Consider the following 23,151-nt stretch of genomic DNA (forward strand, 5'->3'; position numbering starts at 1 on the left):
AAAGCCTTTGGGATACAATCCCATTTCATCCAACCTGTTTGCAAATTAATTATGCTAAACAGGTTCTTGTAATTACATTGCTGGAAGGAAGAGCAGCAGAACACGTAAATTCCATGAGAGAGAAAGCAAAGATTTCCACTGCCAATTATGGAGCTAAATTCAACAGAGTCAGCTGTAGCATCGTGGGGCAGAATGTGATTATTTTAAATGAAGTGTAGAGGAACTCCTGAATCCCTCATTTTTGTTTTCATCAATGTCCTGCAGTGCTCAATTGTATCACACTGGGCATGACATTTTCCAAAGTATTAATACTTTCCATTATGCAGCTTTTGTAACACAACAGCCTGTAGCAACTTAAAAGCACTTGGTTCTTGCTTGGGAAGGATGAAGGATGCTGTTTGACCTACACCATAGTGGAGGCCTGTACAGTGTGTGGAAGTTTCTTCTTCCTCGAGGTTTCTGAGAAAGCCAAGCAAAAAGCGTCAGGTACCCCATGTGTAGTATACGCCACCCCCATCTAGTGGTTGCTTTGTAGCCTGATGGATAGCTGGCTGGAAAGTACTGGGCAGAATTATCCTCGAAATTGGCAAAAGCCTCAGCTGGGGCTGTTCTACCTCAGGACATTTCCGTATCATTTATTCATTTAGTTAGGGACAGTATTCAAAGAAAACAATAATTCTGTTGATCATTCTGTCCCTGTGTAACAGCTGGAGACACTATTTGAATGGAGTATGGAATCTGCACAATCCTAAAATGCAGTGTGAAAGAGCATTGTTTTTTATGAGAAGTTGCTATACATGAAATACTTGGAATGTGACTCTTGCGTGTCACTTCCACACTTCCAAAAGCAAATGGCGGAGTTTTAAAAGGAAAATACTTTAAAAACACCATAAGCATGACTCCCTTTTTAGCATGTTTCTCATGCTGAGCAGATAGGACAACACTAGTTGTGAGGAAGAAGGACTTAAACCCATCTTTGTTAAGCTGTTTATGCACATATTTGATTTGTCATTTTTGCAAACAAATATCTTCAGATAATTGGACTCATATAGGTAAAAACGTTGTGCTTTATGTAATAGCATCGAGTGGATTGCTCAAGGCAGAATCCAAAATACCCATCCAAAACATTCATAAAATTCTTGAAGAGTCACTCTGGTTACAAAATACTGTGTTCAACTTACCCACTTAACCTGTGCCATGTTGGAGTCCAAGCTACATTAGCAGCCTCCAGCAACCACCTCTTAATAGGAGTTTTCAGCCTACCTATTCCAAGCATCCAAGACAGAGAAGTCTTCTGTTGCAGGCGATTGCTTTTCTTCAGTCACTGTTAAGAGAACCTTGATAAGTAGCTTAGATGGAATACTTGTGTGTGGGACAGATGAAGTGAGGTAAATCTCTTAGTAACAAACTAAAGGCACAGCTATTAGAGAAGAAGACCATTTGAACTTACGAATCAAAGTTGAATCTTTAAACTTAGCCTTTCTTTTTTTGTTGTTAAATATAGATATCAGAGCTCCCTGCTCTGATCAGCAATGGGAAGACTCTGTCTTGCAAGCTTTAAAATCATCTTTTCTTTCATTTCCTGATAGGAATGTTAGGTATTTCACACGGGCTTTGGAAATTCAGGCCTTTCTCTTATTGTAAAGAAAAAGTTTTAAAAAGTCCGCAGTAATGAGCTCTGTTTCTTATTCATAATTTCTGGGTGGACCCTTTTTCCTGATTATGTGAATTACAACTTCAGGCTCTCCCCACACCTTACTCTGCAGTTGATATATTGCTGTGGCTCTTCAGAGGGACCCTGGGCTGAGGGACAGCACGAATTAGAGAGACATGGCCACTTGCACTGTTCCTGCACTCTGTGATGTCTGCTCTGACCCACTTCAGAGAATGTAGTGGGGCCAGCAGTGCAATATATAAAATAATAAACTTTGCTTCACCAGGATGTGAAAAACAGGGAGCTCTGTGTTGGGAAGGACCCATGCTAAGGTCTTTGTTGTCATGCTCTGAGCTTGCTCCTTTTTCCTGCTCCATCTCTTGTGACCTTGGTCTGCGCTTCCTTTCCTTCCATGTCTCCATGTGTGCACTCTCATCTGCTGGCCCTGCACTGCTGCTGTTGAACATACCAGGGAGAAGCCCTGGGGCAGTGTGAACTGGTGAAGCACGAGCACTTCAGTGGAATCACCAGCTGGGGAGCTGGCCCTTGATCTGGGTTCAAGGCAGCAGTTTCACAGCTCTCTTTGAACTGTTTTTTGCTTTCTTTATCCTCTGTTGCCTCACAGAGATTTATTACCCTTGAGATATCTCAAGTTGACACTAATAGAAAATGAAGCTTTCAGTAAGGGGGTAGAGATCCTCTCTCAATGCCCAGTCAGTCCTTGACCTTCCTGCCTAGACTTTTAACAGCATTACAGTTCTGCTGATACGCTTCATTCTGGAGATATCACTAGCAATTAAACCAGGACTACCATCTCATTCTGACAGCTGTCAGATACTAATGACCGGAGTTTGTTATGACCAGAGCTGCATTAAAACTGGTGACCTACATGTGAAAGACTTTGTATCTCATTACCTCAAGCTATTGCCCCCTAGATTTCTTTGAAATATAATGCTGTTTTCTGGCTTGTTCTTATTAGTCATGTTTGCTGGTGTCTGCCTGCTTTATTCAGTGAAATGTCTGGGGATCAATATTCCATGTTCCTCTCCTTCATATCACACACTATTTTCACCCATCCCAATTTTTGTTCACTCTAACTGACCTTAAAGAGATCTAGAAACTGAATAATAACCAGGGAGTAAGAAGATCAGAGCTTTTTACATCTAGGTCACTGCTAATAATCCAGTGGTGATCATTAGAGCATGTTTAGCAGCTGATGCAAATTCTTTCAAGCCCCTTCTTTGTTGACACACAATAAAATTTGTGCCTTTGTTTTATTGGCCCTTTGGGTGTCTTAAGGCTAATTAAGAACAAATCTGCACTTAAGTCATCTATTCAGCATTTGATCTCAGTTCAGTAAGCTTCTCTTTGACTGCAGTTGTTTCTATAAGATGAGAACCAAATGAAGGTTCAGTGTTGGAAAATTAAGATGTTCCACCAGGCTGTCAACATGGTGTCGACCCTGCCTTGCCATGTGCTTCCATTCTGGTTGGTGTGGGGGTCCTACCTACAAAAAGCCTGCAGCTGCTGCATGTTTTCAGAGAACACTGAATATGAAGAAAAAAGGTTCTAGGCAGAGATCCAAAGCAGGGATGTTGCCAGGGTTCAGTCTGTATTTTAATCCACTAGCATACAAATTTTCCAGACAGACTGGTTCAGCAATTCAGATGTTCCCACCCCAACTCCTGGGCAAAGAAAGTGAGACACATGACACATACACGTGTAAGAGGGAGCTCTTTATGCTGCAGGGATACTGCCAGATACAAAATACTGTGAAGGAACAGAGAAATACTTTGAATTCTGTCATGCATGCTTTTGGAAGGGAGTGATGTTATTAGCAGTGAAATTGTCTCCTGAAATGGAAATACATAATTCAGTTTGTGGTTCAGTTAGTTCTATTAAAACTTTGTCTTTATTTCTGCTGTCAAAATACATTTAGAACAAAACCTCGAAGTCAAAGGCAGGAAAGATTAAATTGCTCTTTATCTTTTTTCAAGTTAAACTGAAACGAGATGTTGGTGGAAGCGGGTTCTGGAGGCAGAGTAGTGCCGGAGTGTGTCTATCTGCTCCGCAGGCAGTGGGAGGACAAACCTACAGGATCTCAGTGCAAGCTAAGGAATGTGGGAGAATCTTTATTCCAATGTCATAAATGTTTCCAGTGAAAACAGTCGCTATTTCAGGGTCCCAAAGCTCTGCCAGTTCCCTAAAGTTTACTTGGATGCAGCAGAGCTTTTAGCAGCCCAGAATGTTAAGCTGCATTAGACACAGGGGCAGTATGAAACTGGCCCCCTCCTGTGGAAGCTCCTACTAGGTCCTTCATGCTTCAAACTCTCCGTCAGCTTTGGACAGTCTTTTAATTAAAGCTGAAAACTTGGCTTTAAAAAGTGCAATGTAAAGCAGTGAACTGTGTAAATGGTTTGGACTTGTTTGGGAGCATAACAGACATAAAAGCCTCATCTTAGTTCACTGGTTGGCCTTGGCATTTGTTTCTAATGCCTAAAACCAAACCCAACCTTTCCATGGAGAATCTGGAAGAAGATCAGATTCACAATTCAAGGTATTTAGAAACCAAGATCTCACCTGCTTTACATGGAAACTGTAATTCCTGGGCTTTATGGAACAACCTGAAATCTGTCTGCCCTCTCAGCAGTACACTGCTTGCTCTCATGGCTCAAGAGCTGTAGATAGTTCAGGCGTGCTAATTCTTGCCAGCATCTAAAATTCAAAATATGCTGTTTCTCATAGTTGTGTCTGGACTTCTTGGTAGTCTTCCTAGGGACAGTTATGGTCTTCCACACCATGAAAAGCAAGTTGACACTTCCTGTTGTTTGTGTGCTGTATTACTAACATCTATATGTTGTGTGACTAATTTGCACTGAAACAATGAACTTTGCACCTTCTGGTGTCAGCCCCGGGTGTGTTGTACACGCACAGATTGACTCTGCAGTGCATGGGCAGCCACTCTGATGCTCCTGGTACATGTCAGACTTGCTGTGCTTCACTGGGGACTCAGTCTGCAAACACAGGGTAGTCCTTTATCTGGGAATTTGAGTTTTCCTACAGGCTACTTAAAGCAAATATTCCACCCTGTTTTCCACCAGAAAGTCCCAGCAGATGGACCCAAATCATAATAATGTGATAGGTCGTGTATAAAAGTGGTAGAATTGGTAGGTGGCTTACATATGTACAATCTCGCAAGCGCATTTATTTTGTTGCCTTGTTCTGCTGGTACTTTGGTGTCCATCTGTGTGGGCAGGTTGTGTTATTAGACTGATGCTAGCAAAGCACTTTGGGATCACTCAGATTTCTGTAGGTGTGAAAACAGCTCTTTTTAAAGTTGAAAACCTGTTATTAACCACATGTCTGACAAATTGGTATAGCTAGCTAAAATCTACACATTGCTACCTCTCCTGAGGCAACGGGGTCATTGGTATCTGTCAGAGGAAAAACCCAGAGTTTGCTGTGACTAGGAAATATACATTGCCCTCTTGTGAAAACACAGCTCCACTGCAGCAATAGAAATATCCAAAGATACATTTTAGTTGAAAAGTCAACATATTCTGCCATTCTGTAAAGACAGCACAGGTCAGTCTTTGCTTTAGACTGACATCTCAGTGTGCTCACAGGACAACAGAACCAAATCTTTCCTATTTATGTACACAGGGTAGAGAATAAACAGCTTTATTTCCCTTGGCTCTGCAGTCACTCTGGATTTCAGTCACTTCATCAGCATGTGGGACTGGATTGTCATTGTATCACTGTGACAGCTTCACTTGTGTTTCAGCTTCATGACGGGTCTCAAACACATGATACCGTGACCTCAAATTTGCATCTCATTCAAGCTTCAGTGCCATACCATTTCTTTTCCTCCCTGTCATTTCATGAGGAAATAGCACTTTATATTTCAATTGAGAATTAAAATCTTATTTTTCATTTAGCCTGTAGTCATGCAGTCCTTTATAACCCAAGAAATCACAAAGTACTCACCTGGAATAGGATTCAGGTCATGCCTGCTGTTGGGATATATAACCTGTCTTGGAATAGATCACCCCATCATGATGCAGCATCTCTTTCCATTGATGGAAGAAGAATTAGCAATGAGCTTTGAACTGGTGTTTGTCAGGCCGACTGTTGTACTGAATGTGACAGATCATTTAAACACCTTAGCTCACAAAAACCCCAGTTTTTCAGCAGTGTTATTAGAATAAAGATAAGTATATTCACAGGTATGTAGGTACAGTGGAACTGATTAGATATCAGGACTGTCCATGGCTGAGAGGCAGTCAGGAATCTAGTGAGTAAAGAAGCCAAACCTAAACATTTTTCTGGGGTGTAGCTGTAAGAAAGTATTGATGCTGACAGCCAGTAGAAATGATTAAATTTTAGACCTTGTTTCTCTGCCAGGAGGGCTTTGTTTAGATGGTTTTCTCCATGAATAACCTGGGCAGCTGTGGAGAATCTACCTTTTTCTGTGCTTGCTTTGAGTATGCACTCACTTTTACTCAAATGAAGAGAGCCAAAACACAGGGAGTCTTCAACTGTCTGACTTCTGTGAAAATACCATTGAGCTCTGGGAGCTCCCTAAGAGTTGATGGTCTGCTTATACTCTACGAGGAGAGAGTGAACTGGCAGAGGTACAGACTTGCTGACAGTTCTGTAAGAAAGGAAGAACAGAGCTACCTCAGAACACAGTTTCTGATAGACCTTCAGTGACTTTGGTGCTTTTGGAATTCTTTCATACTCAGACAACCCAACATACTGCTGCTAAGTGCTAATGGTGTTTGCTTGAGTGAGTCCTTAAAGTGCTCAATTTGAGAGCTCTGGTGCTGTGCTTTAGGATTTTGCCTTCTTCCTCATGAGCTGAGGGTCATAGCAGGTGATGCTGCTAAATCTGCACTGGCAGCTGGACCGGGTATCCTCTGTGCTCCATCCCAATTGCAGAAAGAAATGTCAGTGTTGTGTTTTCCAGTTCGACCCTAGACCCCAGCCTGAAAGAGAAGCTTCTCCATATTTTAGCTAAAAAGTACAGCTTGGTAGGCTGTTCCTGTTCTTTAGATATGTTCTATCTAAGGCATAGTGTAAGTTTCTTCTCTGCTATTGTTTAACAAAGACTATAGACGATTCTCCTGTGTTGCTTGTTCAGTAAGTATTTTTACATCCTCAGAGACTGAATTCTCTGGCTAGTTTGTTGCCATCTTTGCCTGGGCAGTATTATCACCTTTAGGTATTTGGCTGTCATCAAGGAAAGATGCAAAGAATTTCAAGACTTTTTCACAAGGAAATCTGGTGCTGACCTTAGTTATGGAGATGCTGCCACCTCTCCATAAAGATCTCACACTATGAGAAGTGGGGGATTACACAATTTTTATAAGTGCATTATCTCTAAAACAGAAGAAATGGCAACTCTGACATGTAATTTTAAGTAAGAGGCTAAATATTATGTATTGTATATTATGTATCATATATGGAGTCTCTGAAACTAGTTGCATTCTCGAGACAGCTGCCTTTAAAAGAGAGCGGTTGTGAATTGAGTATCTCTTTGCACATGATTTATGAAGTGTTTAGAGGCTTGAAAATCCTTTGACCATCAAGAAGTCAGGAGTGTGTTGCAAATTTAATGCAATAGGAGAACAAATTCAGAAAATCCCCCATGCTGGAGAAGATTGTTTACCTGCTGCTTCAGTGGTAATGGCAACCAATCGAGAAAATGATTTCTTCTTGTATTCTCATCTTTCTGTAACCTTGGTTTTGATTTGTTTGTTTGAGAATTTAACATCTTACTAGAATTAGGTCATTATTTTTCATCCTCAATTGCATCTGGTATGAAATGTAAGTCTATCAAATAAATGTGAAATATATGTCATTACTGTTTCACTAGAAAGAACTTGTCTCTAAAGAGCATTATATGCAGTCAACTCATAGAGGAGATATGAAAGAACTTGGGGATGTCAGGAACTGGACTGTGTCTCCCAGCTGTAAACTTTGAAAGAACGTTTGGGAACTGGCATCACCAAGAGCAGTGTTCCTGGGAGGCTCACTCTTAGCAAGCATAAACCGGCATCCTTCTGGAAAGGTGTTGGTAGCATAATAGTTTGGTCATGATTACATAGTTTATTGTTCAACTGTTAATGTCTATAGGGTTTTTTTTTCATCTTTGTTGACTCTGGGGTAAGGCAATATTAGAAAGGATGCAATCTGCTGCTCTTATAAGATACAAGAGCAAACTTCTTATCTGAAAGCAGGTGTCCTCCTTTGAATTCTCACCCCAATACTGAACTCTTTATTTTGCCATTATTATTATTATTTACTATTATTGTATCATTGCATGCTTGCTAAGGGCTGAGTAGCTGTTGTTGTTATTTATGAAAGCCTACAACTTGATTTATTTAACATGTTTAGCAGAATACTTGGGGGGGGAAGACAAATCTATTACTCATATTAATTAGTGTGGAAAAACAACAGTTGTTCCCTAATGTGAGCTAGTTACCATAATTACATTGCTGGGCAGTTGGGATTGCATCAGTCTGCGTTTTGGAGCGTATTTTTGAGGTAGTGTTTATTAATGGGAAAAGCTGATTTTGGTACATCCCTCTAGTTACTCTTTGCTATGTCTTTAAATAGATCTTGTATTTTGCTCCTGCAGGTGGATTTAGTTGGGCTTTCAGGTTTTTAGAGATTTTTTTCCAGCTGGGGAGAAGAATTCAAATAGATCTGAGATTGAAATGAAATTGCATTCTCTACAATGAAGACACCAGTTTTACATTGGTCACACTCAGAATTTTGTGTCCAACTGAAGTAGTAAGGGTATCTTCAGTTGGTCTGGGGCACAGAGGGTGTCTTAATCCAAAGAAGAATGTGTAGCTGCACTAAGCTTGTGTGATAAATAAAGCAGCAAGGAGCACTTCTTACTGTCTTCTTTTCAGCTGACTCCTAATCAAGTTATTGAAACTTGTTATAATGGTGTCAAACAGTGCATGCAATGAGATAGCCTGGCATTGGAAGAATTGCATAGATAGTAGCTTTCTTTTAAGCATTCATCTTTTGTTAGTATAGCTTTGTTCACCCTTTTAGATAAAAATCATTTATTGTTTTTAATTAAAGGTAGCTTTTTCTTTGCAGATTTTAGAATTGATTTTATACTATCCCTTTGTATGGTTTTATTGCATTCTAGTGTTAAGTCATTCATAGACTAAGAGCATGAATAATTCTAAGACCTTAAAGGAACCAAGTGGCAGGTAAGCTCTTAGCCAGTTGATTTATCTGTAACAGAGGAGGCTGTTCTACCCATTATAGCTTTTAGCTGCAGTGGTGGTTTTCTCATAGCAGAAAGGAGCTGAAATTCAAAGGTACCATGTGGTGAAGGCTTTAAGTCACTTCAGCAGGCAAATGCAGGAGAGAAGGCAACCCTGCTTCTCACTTGCAATGCTTTAAATCAACAAGCAGCATGTTCCAATTTTTTTCTAATAGGTTTACAGATTTCTCTAAAATGAACCCTTGAGATCATGTCTGACATCTGGAAGAGTGAATAAAACCACAAAAACCCACTGCAAGATGATAATACAAAGTTACAGTATTGCGGGGACAGAATCTGTGGGTAATTTTCCCCCTTCAAGCATCTAGTTTACTTACGATAATCTCATACAAGTCTGCATCCCCCACAGGTTGATTGGAGTAGGAGGCATGAAACACAGGAGAAGCACTACTACATGTGGGTTGATACTGTCTTCTTTAGGTGGCCAGTTGTCTAAAAAGGAGACACCTTTGGGAACCATCTAGTACTGATTGTCACAATATCCATATTTTGTCTGCATTAGCTCATGAGCACAGTCAGTACTAGCATAGCGGCAGCATATCTAGGGAGATGCCATGTCTGTGAAAGCAGTGATCCATATGGCCCATAGGGAGGATTTCTACATCTCTTTCTACAGATGGCAAAGAACATAACTGATGGGGAAAAGATGATTTATATACCATGAGGATTTTCCCTTCTTTCACCATTTTAGACAAGGAACAAGACTGTAATGCTCCTTTACATCCTTACGTTCATCCTTCAAAAGTCTTTGTTCAAGATCCCTTCCCCTTAGGGGGATTGATCTGTGAAGCTAATGATGAGGAGACAGTGTTGCTGAGAGCTGTCTTTGCATATTTGTGGTTTATTCTAGACCTGCCCATACATCTTAATTCCCAGAAGGTGACACAATGAGTTGTGTCATTCGTTTCTCCTTTCCCACTCTTGGGAAGATCCACTGGAATCAAGTCACAAAGAAAAGTCTTCCAGGCTCCTTTGCACTGACTTTACCTCTTTCCTCTTTATTTCTCTTGTATGTTGAGCTTTAGGTTTTATCTAAGAAGTGCTGCTTAACCAACATTCCTAGATATCGTGACTGTCAGTAACAACAATAATAATACTTCTATTCACATGGAATTACAAATGTGTGCAACAGTTCACATAAATAAAACCATTTTTTTTTAAAACGTCAGTGAGCTCAAGAGTGTTTTCCTCCAAGACGTTTTTCCTAAGCAAGAACTGATTTAGTCCACATCGATGCATATAGATGTGCTATCCTTTGCACCAGAATGATGATATTTCAAAGGTTTTATATACAATTGGGCTTGTAGGTCTTGGTATTGACCTTTGAAAGAACGTATGGCATAAGAGAAAGTGTAGATATGGGAGAAAATACATTATCTTGCAAAGCTGGAATCTTAAAACTGCACTGTTTTAAGAGTCCTTTTTTATTATCTATTCACCATAAGAACAGAACTGGCAGGGTTACAGAAGATGGATCTTCAAAGCAGGGCTGTAAGTTGCAGAAGGATACCTGAAAACCTGTCTGCTCACAGCTTCATTGCAAAGGAAAAGCTTTAAGAGGCCTTGCAGCATTAACGTAGGGGCCCATTTCCAATTTCAGATTATTAGAAACTTTCATTTTAGTACAGTTCCTCTGTGAGTAGTTGAAGTACTTTCATACTCAGTACTGAAAATAAAAGTCAACAGGATATGCCAAGGGAAAAAAGGATGATGCGAAGTCATTGCCCTCCTGCCCCTTGGCTATTATGCTAACTACTGCTGCTGCCACTGCTGCCATCCTTCCTGCTTCTCACCTCTAACTTTAGGGTCCTTTCCATTCCCTTAACTCTTCCCCATTTTGTCCTGCATGGAAACCTTATTCTTCTGTTACCAGCTCCAACCAGACACGTGTTTGTGTGACAAGTCCACGGGAGTTCAGGGACAGATGTTGCGTGGTCTCCAAGCAGGAGATTTACCCAGCTGGGTTCCCATGTGCCCTGTGTCATTAACTCTGCCTGACCCTTAGGCATTGTTGAACATTTTGAGTACAACACAAAAAACACTGCCTGCCCACTGCCTGTGGTTGGCTTGGCCCAAAGGGATGAAGTGCACAGTGCTGCACACTGACTGACCTAGGGACTGTGGCTGTCATACAGCTACTTATACTGTTGAATGTGTTCCTACTGGGACCAAGCTGCCTGGAAGTGCTGGCTGTAGTTCCCATTTCTAGCCTGTGATGGCAGGGAGCAGCAGGAAACACCATTTTGGGGGGCAGCCCTTCACATTTTCTCTCCTTGAGCACTCTGATTTTCCAAGCACTTTATTTTTCTCTCAAGGTGCTTGTGGTACCATACAGCTTTCCTCTTCTCTACTCCTTTGGTCTTTCTGGACTTCAGGTTGTAGTTTCCTTCTTTGTATGGAAAGGTTTATGGACTGCTGTATTACCACAGGTTTTATGAACTGGAAAAGATACCTGAGTCCACCAGTTCCCAGCTCAGTGAGCTGTGCTTCAGGGAATTGATAGTTCTCCCCAGAAGTTAAAGCTAGTTGTTGGTAATTCCTGAATTAGCAGGTTTTGCACTCAATATCAAGAAAAGGGATTGTGTAGTTTAGCAGTCACTGGGATCTTGAGGTTCAGATTCTCAGTTCTCTGACACTCCCTGCTTATAGCCATTTTCCTTCTCTTTCTGCAGTTTCCTTGCTGCAGTACTGAGCTACAACTCCATATGTATAGGAATTTTAGGAGGACATATTACATAAGTATATGAGACAGATATTTCAGGCACGAGCATTTTTTCTGCAGCCCCATCTGTGTATTCATAAGATGGTTGTCTCAGACTTTAGTGACTTGTGTTTCAATCCCTTTCTGGCTGGAAATAGCACTTCCTGATTCTTCTATAGCCCTGTTCTTTTGTGAAATTTGCACTAAGGACTTCACAGCACAGCAGGCGCAGCATTCAGGTTAGTGCTCTGAACATTTGGAGCCAAAATTCACTGGGAAAATAAGGCCTTTTTCAGAGATGAAAAGGAGTCAGGTGACCAGTACTGGGGTGGAGGGAAAGAGGAAGAGGGGGAGAAGGAATGTCCCAGATCAGTGTATTCTCCATCTGGTACATTCCCAGATTCCTAAAGAGATAACATGATGTCAAGAAAAAGGATGTTGTAATTAGGTTGGGGCATAGCTACAGCACAGCAGGATCCTGACATTGCCGTAGCCCTGTGCTGTCGCTGACCTTGGGGTAGTGGAAGTCTGTGCCCAACTCTTTATTTTGAGTTCCAGTGCTGCTGCTCAGTTAAGGAAGATCTGAGGGAAATAACGTTTAATCAACAGTCATCATGGCGTTCAGCACTGGCAGTATTAATTGTTTTGACAATACGCTCTGAATTCAGATTTTCTTTTTGTTAGCACTGAGTAATAGCTGATGTGCTGGTGTATTGACCTATAGCACTGCGACAGCTCAATTAAGTGTCTTATTGTCCAAATCTAATCAGAGAAAACCTAAGATTGAAAATCGATTCATTTCCTGGTAGTTAATGACTTAATTTCCCACAAATGTGAATATAAAGATTAACTTCTCAGGTTGAAAGGGTTTTTTTAGAGGTAGACCCTGCCAGATGGATGCTTGGGAAGCAGCAGCATGGCTTCTCTTTTGCCATCCATCTTCCTCCAACTTCTTGTGGATCTTACTTTATCACAGCCTATACTGTGCACTTATTCTCTGGTCTCTTAACCTGTGTCTCACATAATTGCAGGGAACTGGTATTGGTAATTCAAGGTTAGCTCCTAAATTCTCAAGTATTTCTTCTCCATATCCCTGAAATGAGCATTTCTGCAGTGGCTAAAAACATCTGCAAGATTGGGTGACTTGGTCCTTAATAATGTGAGAGCGAGGCACGGTCATTGGTGGTCTGGGTAAGAAAAAGATTTTTCTCAGATCCCACTTCAGCCTGTACAAGTTGTGATTTTTTTCCTGTGAAGAGGGAAAATTACATTTCTTGGCATTTGTATTTCTTTAAGTGAAGAACTAACAGCTGCATATGAGCCTCCCTGTGTGTCTGTGCATGCATACATGTTCACAGCATGAAAGATGTTAAGCAGAGACATAAGCAGTAAACATCCATGGATTTGGCAGTTCTCCCCAGTCCTTGCTGCTTGTATGACTCCCACTGCAGCAGTATTTGAAAGAGTCACAATTCTCCGCTGTATTTATCCTCACAGAGCACTTCTGAGGTGGGGACATCTCACAGATTTACACATGGAGAACTGAGGTCTGGATCTAAATAGACATTGAGACTCTGGTCTTTGATGGTCCTCAAGATTGTCCTTTCCAGAGGCTCAGCCCCGTGGCTTAGGGGCTGCTAAAACCTACATACCCATGGCTGTGGATGGACCCTCCAGCAAGCTTGAGGCAGTTTTCCCATGTGGGATAGTTCTACCTTACACTGCAGATGTACTTAAGAGTGCAGCTATACCAGACTCAGCATCTGTGCAGACAAAAGACTGGAGAGCTTTTACTGTGAAGTTTAGGTCTGGACAGTCTATACATTTGTTTGTGTTTTTTTTTTTTTCTCATGTTGCTGTATCATTTCTGCTCTGCAACTGATGCTTTATCCCTGATGTCTTTTTTTATTCACCTTGCTGCAGAAAATATCATGGCATTTTCTGCTTTGCAGCAATGAATTTTGCCGGTGTTGAAAGGCTTAGGTCTGTATCCTGTCAGCCTGAAGCCCAGATTTGTGTGTATCAATCCACTGTAATCCCATGGAGTAACCTTCTCCCTAATACTCAGCAAAACATAATCCAACTCATTTTTTTTTTTGCTGACTAAAGAGAACTTGATTCCTCTGAAGGCATCTGGCCGGTAAAAGCCATGCACACCTGCAGTACTGGCTTGTGTCATTGCATGCTTTGCTTCTGCATTTTTCCTGTGGGTCAGTCCAGTGGACCTTTTGTCTGTGTAAAGCACAATAAAAGGGCTACAGTTGAGCAAGAAAATGGCCTTTCTCCCAGATACTGAGCAGGGACTCACATGTTTTGGGGATGAGTGCTTTGGTATGTGTATGACAAACTGGAAAGAGGTAGCCCCTCAAAGGCTGAGTGGGAGAAGTCAGAAAACTGATAATGCTTTGCTCCCAATAGAGGCAGCTGTAGGAGGAACACAAAATGAATCTGCCTTCTGGAGCAGTGTAGCTATATTAACATGTGACAGAAAAAAATACATCGATGCCATTGCTTTGTTGCATATTCCATCAGCATCAGCCCTACACATTGACAGGCTAAATATCACTGTCTGCTTTGGTAATCTTCCTTTTACATTGCAGGAATACACTGAGCTTGGACTTCAAAAGGTGTGCACTCTGACACAGTAGTACCATTTTTATCCATTTATTTGTACTTTGGAAGGCAGAGGAAATACAGCTCACTAACCATGAACAGAGTACGCTTGCTCTTTCCAGTTTCATCTGCAAAGTAAAAATAACTTACAAAAAGACATTTTTAAGCTAACCAGCTTGGTAATACACAAAAAAGTGTTTTCGGGCAAGGCTTTCAGCTTTGAAAAGTACTCCACAGAACCCTGCTGCTGTTCCAGGCAGTTTTACATGCATCATTGCCCCACAAGACCCAACCAACCTGCCCATTTTCCTCTGGCTGTATGTGTGGTGAAGCAGAGATCGGGGATCCCCATCATTCTCATTAGTGCAACACGTGCTTCAGCTTATATGGAGATCTGTGGCATCAGTGTTGTATCTGGGGGTGAGTTATTTGAAAAGCTTTTAGACCTATCATAGACTCACAATACATAGGGTTGGAAAAGACCTTAAGATCATAGAGTTCCAACCCCCCTGCCATGGGCAGACACATATCCTAGGATGTCTGTATGTAATGGAGGGATAATGCAGAGGGGACAGGAACAGAGGATAAGGAGAAGGTTGAGAAGAGGGTCCCCATTGGTACCACAATTTTGAATATCATGTCTGGATTTGTTACAGCACTCACTTCTAGTGCAGTGCAGAAACATCATCCAATTCCATACCCTGAAATTTCAGTAAAGAAATTAAATCCTTGTAACCCTCACTTCATTTCCAATGCATATGGACAAGACAACCCAGACCTTTCAAAGTCATGTGATGCGCCTTTCTGTGCTGATGTGCTGCTGCTCTGTGGGTGCGGGCTGGGAACAAGACAGGAACATCTGTATCTCTGGGATACAAATCCCTTAACTTTCAATTAAGTTGCTAATGGAAGCCTGCCGAGCTGCTGAAATTACTTCTGCTTCTTTGGAGCCAAATTCTTGGGTGCTCATTCATTGCCTATAACGTCTCTACAGTAAACTTCTGCCTCTGAAAGCTGTGAGGCTGAAATCCTCAGTGGTTATCTAAATTCATCTAAATGCTTTTAATTTAAAGGGCAGCTGGGGATAGGAACCACAGAAGGACTTCAGCAGAGTAAGGTATGCTTAACTGCCTCTGGAAACAGGATCTCCAAAGTTTAGAGGGAAATTTTGTGTGAGAAAAGGCCTTGGAAATCAACAGCCATAACATGTGTACACCTTAGAGTCATGGAAGACCTGGCTATGGAGGCAACTGCTCAGAGCCCTTCATTGCCTGTGTCCCTTTGTGGATTTTGCCTTGGTTGCCTAAAGGCCCTTGTGGGTCTGGACTTGAGTAAGAACATTTGGGTGTGTTTCGGTTCCTTGAAGATCTCATGCAATGCATAGTAACTCAGGAAAAACCTTTGACAGAACTAGAAAGTGGCAAGGAAAGGCTTTCAGATTTAACATCATCATAGGCCCCATTCAAAACCCATTGTAGAAACTGGATCATTTCATTGGCCCATACTGCTGATAGTATACATTCTGCTCGGTATCATAGCAGTTAAGATGCAGATGAAGTGAGAATTGTGAAAATGACCTGAATTAAAGTAGATTTTTTTAATAGGATACAGAAGCGCTGTACCACCTCCTGCTCACCCCCACCCCGTTCTGCACTCCAGCTCCTGCCTCAGTGCTGAAAGCTCTGATGTTAGATGAGTGCCTGGGTTGTCACCTGGGCATGTGCAGGCAGCGTGTACAGCTCTTTGTACACCAATTCTGTCTTTCTCCATTTTACAGCAGAATTTCCCTTTTAATAGAAATGAATCTCAAAACATGATAGAACATTGCATGCAAACCAAAGCACCACTCAGGCCAGTCTGTAGATTCACCCCACTGCACCCTACAAATGAAGGAGAGACCCTTCTTTTTTTAACCTCCCACATCATAGGGGAATTTGGAGAAATATACTGCTTTGGGTTGTTTTATTTCTTTCCATATGCTAAAGCTTGAGCCACATGCTTTATATGCTTTACGCATGTTCTTTAGTATATGCTTTATGCTTTTTCAGTAACTCGCTCCCAAAGGTGATCTGAATAGAGTTGGTCACAGAGTTGTCTGTGGGCATCATCACTGCAAAGATGCTAAAGCATCTGCAGCCAAGCAGATAAATGTTCCTATGTATTTGATCAGTTTCCCCAAGACTTAAGTTATGTACAATTTGCAGATGCTGTTCACTAGATACTTCTACTCCAGGACCCTAGAAAAGCCCCCATATACCACCAAGAGTGTCCAGAAACACTCTAGGAGCTAAGAATCTGCAAGACAATCTTCTCCACTATGTAGAAGCAGAATAAGGGATTTTTTTTCTCTCCTTTTTTCCTTCCCTAATTGATAGTTGTCTGTAGAGAAAACACTTTCTTCACATGCTAGCACGTTCATGTAACTGGTCAGGAAAGGTGCAGTCCAAGCAAGAGATGAGACTAGAGAAGCAGAAACAAAGGAATGATCAGTGTTTGGTCACCCTTGGAACTTACTGCTGTAAAAAACCCAGGCAGGTATTGTGTGTCTTGGCTTTTGGATGAAAAGGGTAAAGCAGGAGAAAATGTTGGTGTGTAGAGTGCACTTTTCAGTGGTACCATTGCAGCAGAAGGGAACTAATTACTCTCATAAGTAGATTGATCACCTGGACAAGGGTTTGGAAGGGAAGGCTGAAAGCACTGGCCTGCACAGTGGCTGTAGCCTCTGAAAATCCTCCCTGTATTCTTCTTTACTTGTTTCTGAGGGATTCACTGAGCTCACGCCAGAGTGCCATCCTCCCTCCTTATATTCCCCCTGCCAAGTGTGGGTGTTTCTGTTCTAAAGATCCCTGTCTCCCACTGCTACTTGGCTCAGACTAGTCTTAAAGTAGTTAAAGTCTGTGTCTTTACAGTTAGCTAAGGCCTCCCATAGAGGCTTTGACAGAAGGCTGAGGTTTTCATCAGAAGAACAATTCAGGAAGGTCTGGTAGCTGCAGTCGCTGCAGGCCTGAGGTGTATCAGAGAATCCATATCTCTTTGTGTGTGTTTATGAGTCCAGTCATGCTTACAAAAAAAAAAGATTAAAGGTCAAAAATCAGAAAGTACACAAAGAGCTGGAACAGAGCCTTGAGGTATTTAAGGCTCCGTCAGTTTGGATTATCAGAACATAACAGAGGCTGGGTTGAGCACAACCCCTTAAGTTACATTTTAAGGAGCAGACAATATCAAATACCTCTTTCAGCTATAGGAAAAGGGGCAGAGAAGCTGTGGGTGGACTCTGATCCATACAAAGTCAACTAAGAAAATCACAACTTTAACAGCTATGCTAACCTGGACAAACCGCCACTGGAATGGGTACACGCCAGATGCCTCCGCACCATGTTCAGATATCTTCCTGAAAAGATACTTGGGAATCGAGATGGACCTTTTCTGGGATAACACTGCGATTTGTAACCCTTTAGGGTTAATTTACAACAGGGGACAATATTCTGAATGGATGAAGAGGGGGCAAAGTTTAACCCTGCTCTCTTTTGTGGGTAAGAGGAAGATCTTCCAATGACTGTGATGCCGCTGAGCCAGAGAAGTGACTGTGTTGTACCTCTTCCACAATGCAAAGGTTATCCAGAATGATGCCTGAAAAAATTGGTATCAGAGAAAACAGCTTTGAAGAAAACTTTCAGGTTAGGACCCCTTTGGCAATGCAGCAATGACATGACCCACATAGTAGAAGCAGCTGGCTGCACGTGAAGTTTTGTGGTTTTAGGGCAAGATACAGTATCCAAATGGTCACTTGGCCTCCCCAAAGGAAAAGCAGCAAAAGCTTGTCATGTTCTACAGGTGTGTTTACTCACAGTTAGTAGCACCCATTTGTGTATATGCTGTGAGATCCCCAAGATCCCCCATGAAATCTGAGTGTGCTGTTCAAGAGCTTTCACGGCTGACCACAGCAACCACCAGCCTGCAGTGAAAGCTCTGGATGGGGAAATGGAAAACTGAAAATTGCAGATCCACTTCCTCAGCTGCTACTGAAGTTTCCTTCAAGCTTACATTACTAAATGCAATACTTACTAAGAATCGGGGTTTCAGAAAGCACAAAATGAGACAGCCCCAGATTGGGATAATTCAGGTTTATATTTATTTTAGGAGCATGAAAACCTCCACAAAATTGTGCTGGGAATATAGAAACAATCATTATTTGTGTACAGTCCCTGCACTGCAGTGGCACTTAAGCGCCGGTTTGAAACTTCCATTCTTAAGAGGTATGTTTTCTTGCATCTGGGCCACAGAAAGAACAACTACTGTGTCAAATGTCTTAAATCACAGGTTTCCTGAGGGAAAAAATAGCAGCTGAAAACCTACATGTTATGGTCATGTAAAATACTTTGTTAAGCTACAGTCAGTTGCAGTGTTCACTGATAAGGGATATTAAACATGAAAGCATTGTTCTATATCGTTTATCTCAGCTCTTGTCTTATGCACTTGTATTCATGTTGGTTGGCAGAATATATGTCCCTGTTTTTTTATGCTATGATGTGTAGATTCTTCTTTTTGAATAAATGAAGTTCTGTAACAACAAGCCCACACTTTTGCTTGGTTGCAACATATCAAGGGCAGAAAACATAGTCCTAAAATGCACCTTGGTCACTGTTTTTCATAATCAGAGAATATTAAATACAATCTCCTATTTGCACCCAACTTCAGTTTCAGGTTCATCTCATTAATTTAGCTTTAAAATAGGATGAAATATATTTGTAATGTTGTTTGCTGTAGAGAAAACTGTTGACTAATCATTGCATTGTTACTGTTACAGAAATTTACATTGTGTAGCTTCCATTTCACACAAAGCCCACCAGCAGCTCTCAGTAAACGCCTCACTTCAGTGTTTTGCAGGCAGCTACAGAGCTTGTTCTTTTGCATTGCCCACAGTTCTAATCATTGTTTTATTTTGCAGTTCTTTCCATATGGAGACGCTTCAAAGTTTGCCCAGCATGCATTCCGAACCTTTGATAAAAATGGAGATGGGACCATCGACTTCAGAGAGTTCATTTGTGCACTGTCCATCACCTCACGGGGCAGTTTTGAGCAAAAGCTAAACTGGGCCTTCAACATGTACGACTTGGATGGTGATGGTAAAATTACAAGAGTGGAAATGCTGGAAATCATAGAGGTGAGTCCAATGTGACACTTAAACATAACCTGTCTGAACATTAACAGAAATTGATTGTTCCCATACCCTTTAGCTTTTAAGCACACAAATAGCTGTACCTATCTTTAAAAGCACAGATTACATACATTCGTTCTACACTGACTCATGCGTCAGTGGTGCAAGCAGGCTGAGATTTTTATAGATGTAATCTTTGAGCATTGCAGAGAGTACATACAAGCTTTTAAATACCCAGAGGTAATTGTTTTTTTTCTCTGATGAACAGATTAACCATACGACTAGCACAGCACAGGATTTACAAAGCCCATCTCAGAATCACTTACCACCAATGAAATTACTGGTTTGTAGCTCAAGTGGCTGAAGCCCCACTGGCGATTAACTTCAGATGATTATGAAAATTTACAGGGAAAACAACACGCTATTTTCAGTGAGGTCTCACAGATGGGCATTAAGTTGCCCACAGTGCATAATACGGATGAAGTTTACTGCCATCGTTATCTACCAGCTACTCACCACAGTAGTTAATACCAGTTTTTGCTCCCCTGAACCCATAGAAAGCTATTAAAGGGTGATAATTTCTAACAACACTGATTATTCAGATTTCCTGTGAAATATTTCAGTGGAGTGATTACAAGCCAAATAAACAGTTGATCCAGAGAATAGCTTACAACAGTTTTGCACTCTGAAACAGAAAGCCACAGAAATTCGTTCTAGAATGCAAAATGTAACCACTGAAATAATCTACATGTAAAGAAAGTAAAATACATTCTTCCTTGTTTTAAATGTATGGACACCAGATTCTAATGAAAAGAGGAAAAAAATTGCTTAATCCTTTGGGAAACTGACAATCCTGTTATTGCTGGAGTATCTTTCCAGAATTTGATCACATCAAGAAATCAGGTTAGTTTGTACGTTGAGCTTTCCATTTGGTTTCTTTCCAAAGGCCATCTACAAAATGGTGGGCACTGTGATCATGATGAAAATGAATGAGGATGGTCTGACGCCTGAGCAACGGGTAGACAAGATCTTCAGTAAGATGGATAAGAACAAAGATGACCAGATCACACTGGATGAATTCAAAGAAGCTGCAAAGAGTGATCCTTCCATTGTATTACTCCTGCAGTGTGACATTCAAAAATGAGCTTGTGTACAATGCGTCATAGACTGCACAGAAGTTTAATGTTCCATTCAGTTTGCAGCTATTTCCACACACACAAAAATTTGCTTGGACTACCTATAAATGGACTTGCTTCTTGTGTTTGAAACACTTGTGTGCATGAGAATGTCATTTGCTAAAGAATTTTAAAAGTATATATTATAAAAATAAACTGCCACAACGTGATGTGTGCAATGTCATTTCACAACAACCCTATTCCTCTGAAGCCTGTGCAGCAGTCATGTGCTGCAGTGAATTATATTTATTGTTCATGTTTTACTGATGCTAGCTCTGTGTCTCCTAGACTGAGTAATGTTAGTGACACTGAATACCCACGGTAATGTTAACTGTTTACTAGAAATCATGTCACCATTCTGCTGTAAAGTAGTACTGGACAGACAGAGGGGAAGAGTTCCTCAGCTCTTAAGTCTGATCCACACATGTGCTTGTATTGTCAGTGGATATAAATGTACTTCATTTGCATGCCTTTTAGGTTTGCCTTAATTCTTACCTCATTTGCATCCCTTCAATCTGGAAAGAAATATGTCAGAGGAATGCAATATAAAAAGAAAAAGAAAAAAAAAAAGAATCCTGCTAAAATGATCCCTTTAATTAAAAATATATAAATATATATATATAATGTTTAAAATATTGTTTTATTGGAAGTTTAAAGATTTTATTGGAAGTGTATTGATCTTTGCCTGAATTTTCAAAAGCTTCCACAGAGGTTGCAATATATATGTCCCAAAATAAATTTATAACATTTGACCTTTTCCCCTAATTCTTATTTCACGTCTTCAGCCCAGTAATAAGACAAAAAAAAGTTCAATTTTTAATTCTCTGTCACTGTACTACTGGGAAATATGTATTTCATTCTGAAAGCATGAAGAAAACCTCTTTGCACTCACTCACCTGAAGAGTCGCATTTTAAGAAACCAACCAACAGTTGTATGTGTATTTACCAGCAGAGCAGCTGTTCATCCTCTTAAGATGCTAATGCTAAGATTTAACAGTAAACCTTCCAGACCTGTGCTTATGTAGCTTTTTGAGCTAGCTGGAATTCAAATACGGTTTATTTGCTTGGACCTAAACCTGGTCTTCAAATGCTTTTCCCCTCACTTAAGTGTTATTTCTTCTTATCATGTGACACTAACCTACCCTTGGTTTAATATAAATAGACATGTTGTTAAAAATCATTACTGGTAAATTCACCATAAAGTACGATGATGTGAAGTGATAGTGAAGAGAACCACTTTCCTTCTCAATTCACCGTATATCAGTCAAGTTTATAGTGTGGCAAGTACAGGTTCTGCACAGCTGTGGGAAAGCACCAACAACTGGCAGACTGCAGAAATTGCAGATAAAAATCTTTTCTACACCACATTTCCTAGCTGCATACAGGATTACAACAAAACAAAAGAGTGAACATCTCACAATTGCATGTTTGGTATTTCTTCTTTACCTTATGAAGAAACAAGCTGGTACTCTTAATAGCTAAACAATAAATATGACACAAACCAAATCATTCTCTGTATTTTCGGATTTTAAAAGCGAAGCTCATATTAAAATTGAGGGCAAAAACCCTAACAAAAAACAGTTTTACATGTTTTGCTAATAAACATGGGGGGCAGGGGGCATGGGACACACAGAGAATCAATTGTTGCCCACAACCACAGCCATCCATACTTAAGTTTCTTCATACTCCAAACAAACAGCAAAAGACAGAAATTTCAACTGCATTTTTTAATACCAGGATTTCACTTAGACCACACAGGTAATCATCTTAGCAAATCGGAGGGTGGTGCTGTGTACATTTGGCTGTAACTTAAAAAAAAACCCAGTCTGAAAACATTCCATACTTCTGAGAATGCTATGCCCATTGTTTCCACTTAAATGTAAATTACTAGTTGTTGAATATTCCTGGGAATTTATGCCTTTCCGCTTTATGTATACTTACTAGAGCAGCGGTACCTCTTTCAAATTAATGTAGCTGGACAGGCTCCATTTACTTTAATGCAGCATTAAGCAATGCATTGCCATCCAAAATGGCCAACAAGTCAAAGTCACAAAATGCAGTATCAGTACTGCGATCCTCCTTCTAGGTAACTGGTATAGTGAAATTTGCATTTAAAGTACCAAGAATGAGATAGTTTTGAGACCTTAGGATCACTGCAAAAATAAGTGCATCCAAGCAAGTGCTTCAGTAATTGTTTATTCAGAATTAATCTTCTGCCATGAAAACAGTTGTTTATAATTACAGTCAGGCACATATTTTCATCCAAGTACTGTGGTATATCAGAATAAATACAACATATTGCTTTGAACCAAAGACCAGAATTGTTGCCAACTGCTCCGATATTTCAAGTGTAAAAAACATGGGAGAAAGCTGAAGTGTGAGCTCAGAAGTAATGCAGTAATTACTTTTCCTGAACCTCTTCTCCACATAACTCATTAAAAACATAGTAATGAAGATAAATGCTTTTCTCTCTCCTGCACTCTTGCTTTATACTTTTTGTATGCTGAAGAATATCAGGAGGAAACAATGCTGTACCAT

The 23,151-nt window shown here is 40.6% G+C and overlaps 1 protein-coding gene across 1 annotated transcript in view; it reads left to right on the top strand.

Annotated features, from left to right (window-relative positions):
- The window catches only part of VSNL1 (visinin like 1), a 90,318-nt gene extending 68,953 nt beyond the window's left edge, over window positions 1-21,365 (top strand). Inside the window, 2 exon segments of the mRNA XM_062606398.1 lie at window positions 19,229-19,444; window positions 20,385-21,365. Coding sequence (XP_062462382.1) covers window positions 19,229-19,444; window positions 20,385-20,582 — 414 coding nt within the window. The 3' untranslated portion in view covers window positions 20,583-21,365.
- Window positions 21,366-23,151: the final 1,786 nt, after the last annotated feature.

This window comes from Pezoporus occidentalis, unplaced genomic scaffold (genome assembly GCF_034315485.1).
Source record: "Pezoporus occidentalis ecotype Australia unplaced genomic scaffold, CSIRO_AGI_Poc_V1 ctg96, whole genome shotgun sequence".
Classification (NCBI taxonomy): Eukaryota; Metazoa; Chordata; class Aves; order Psittaciformes; family Psittacidae; genus Pezoporus; species Pezoporus occidentalis.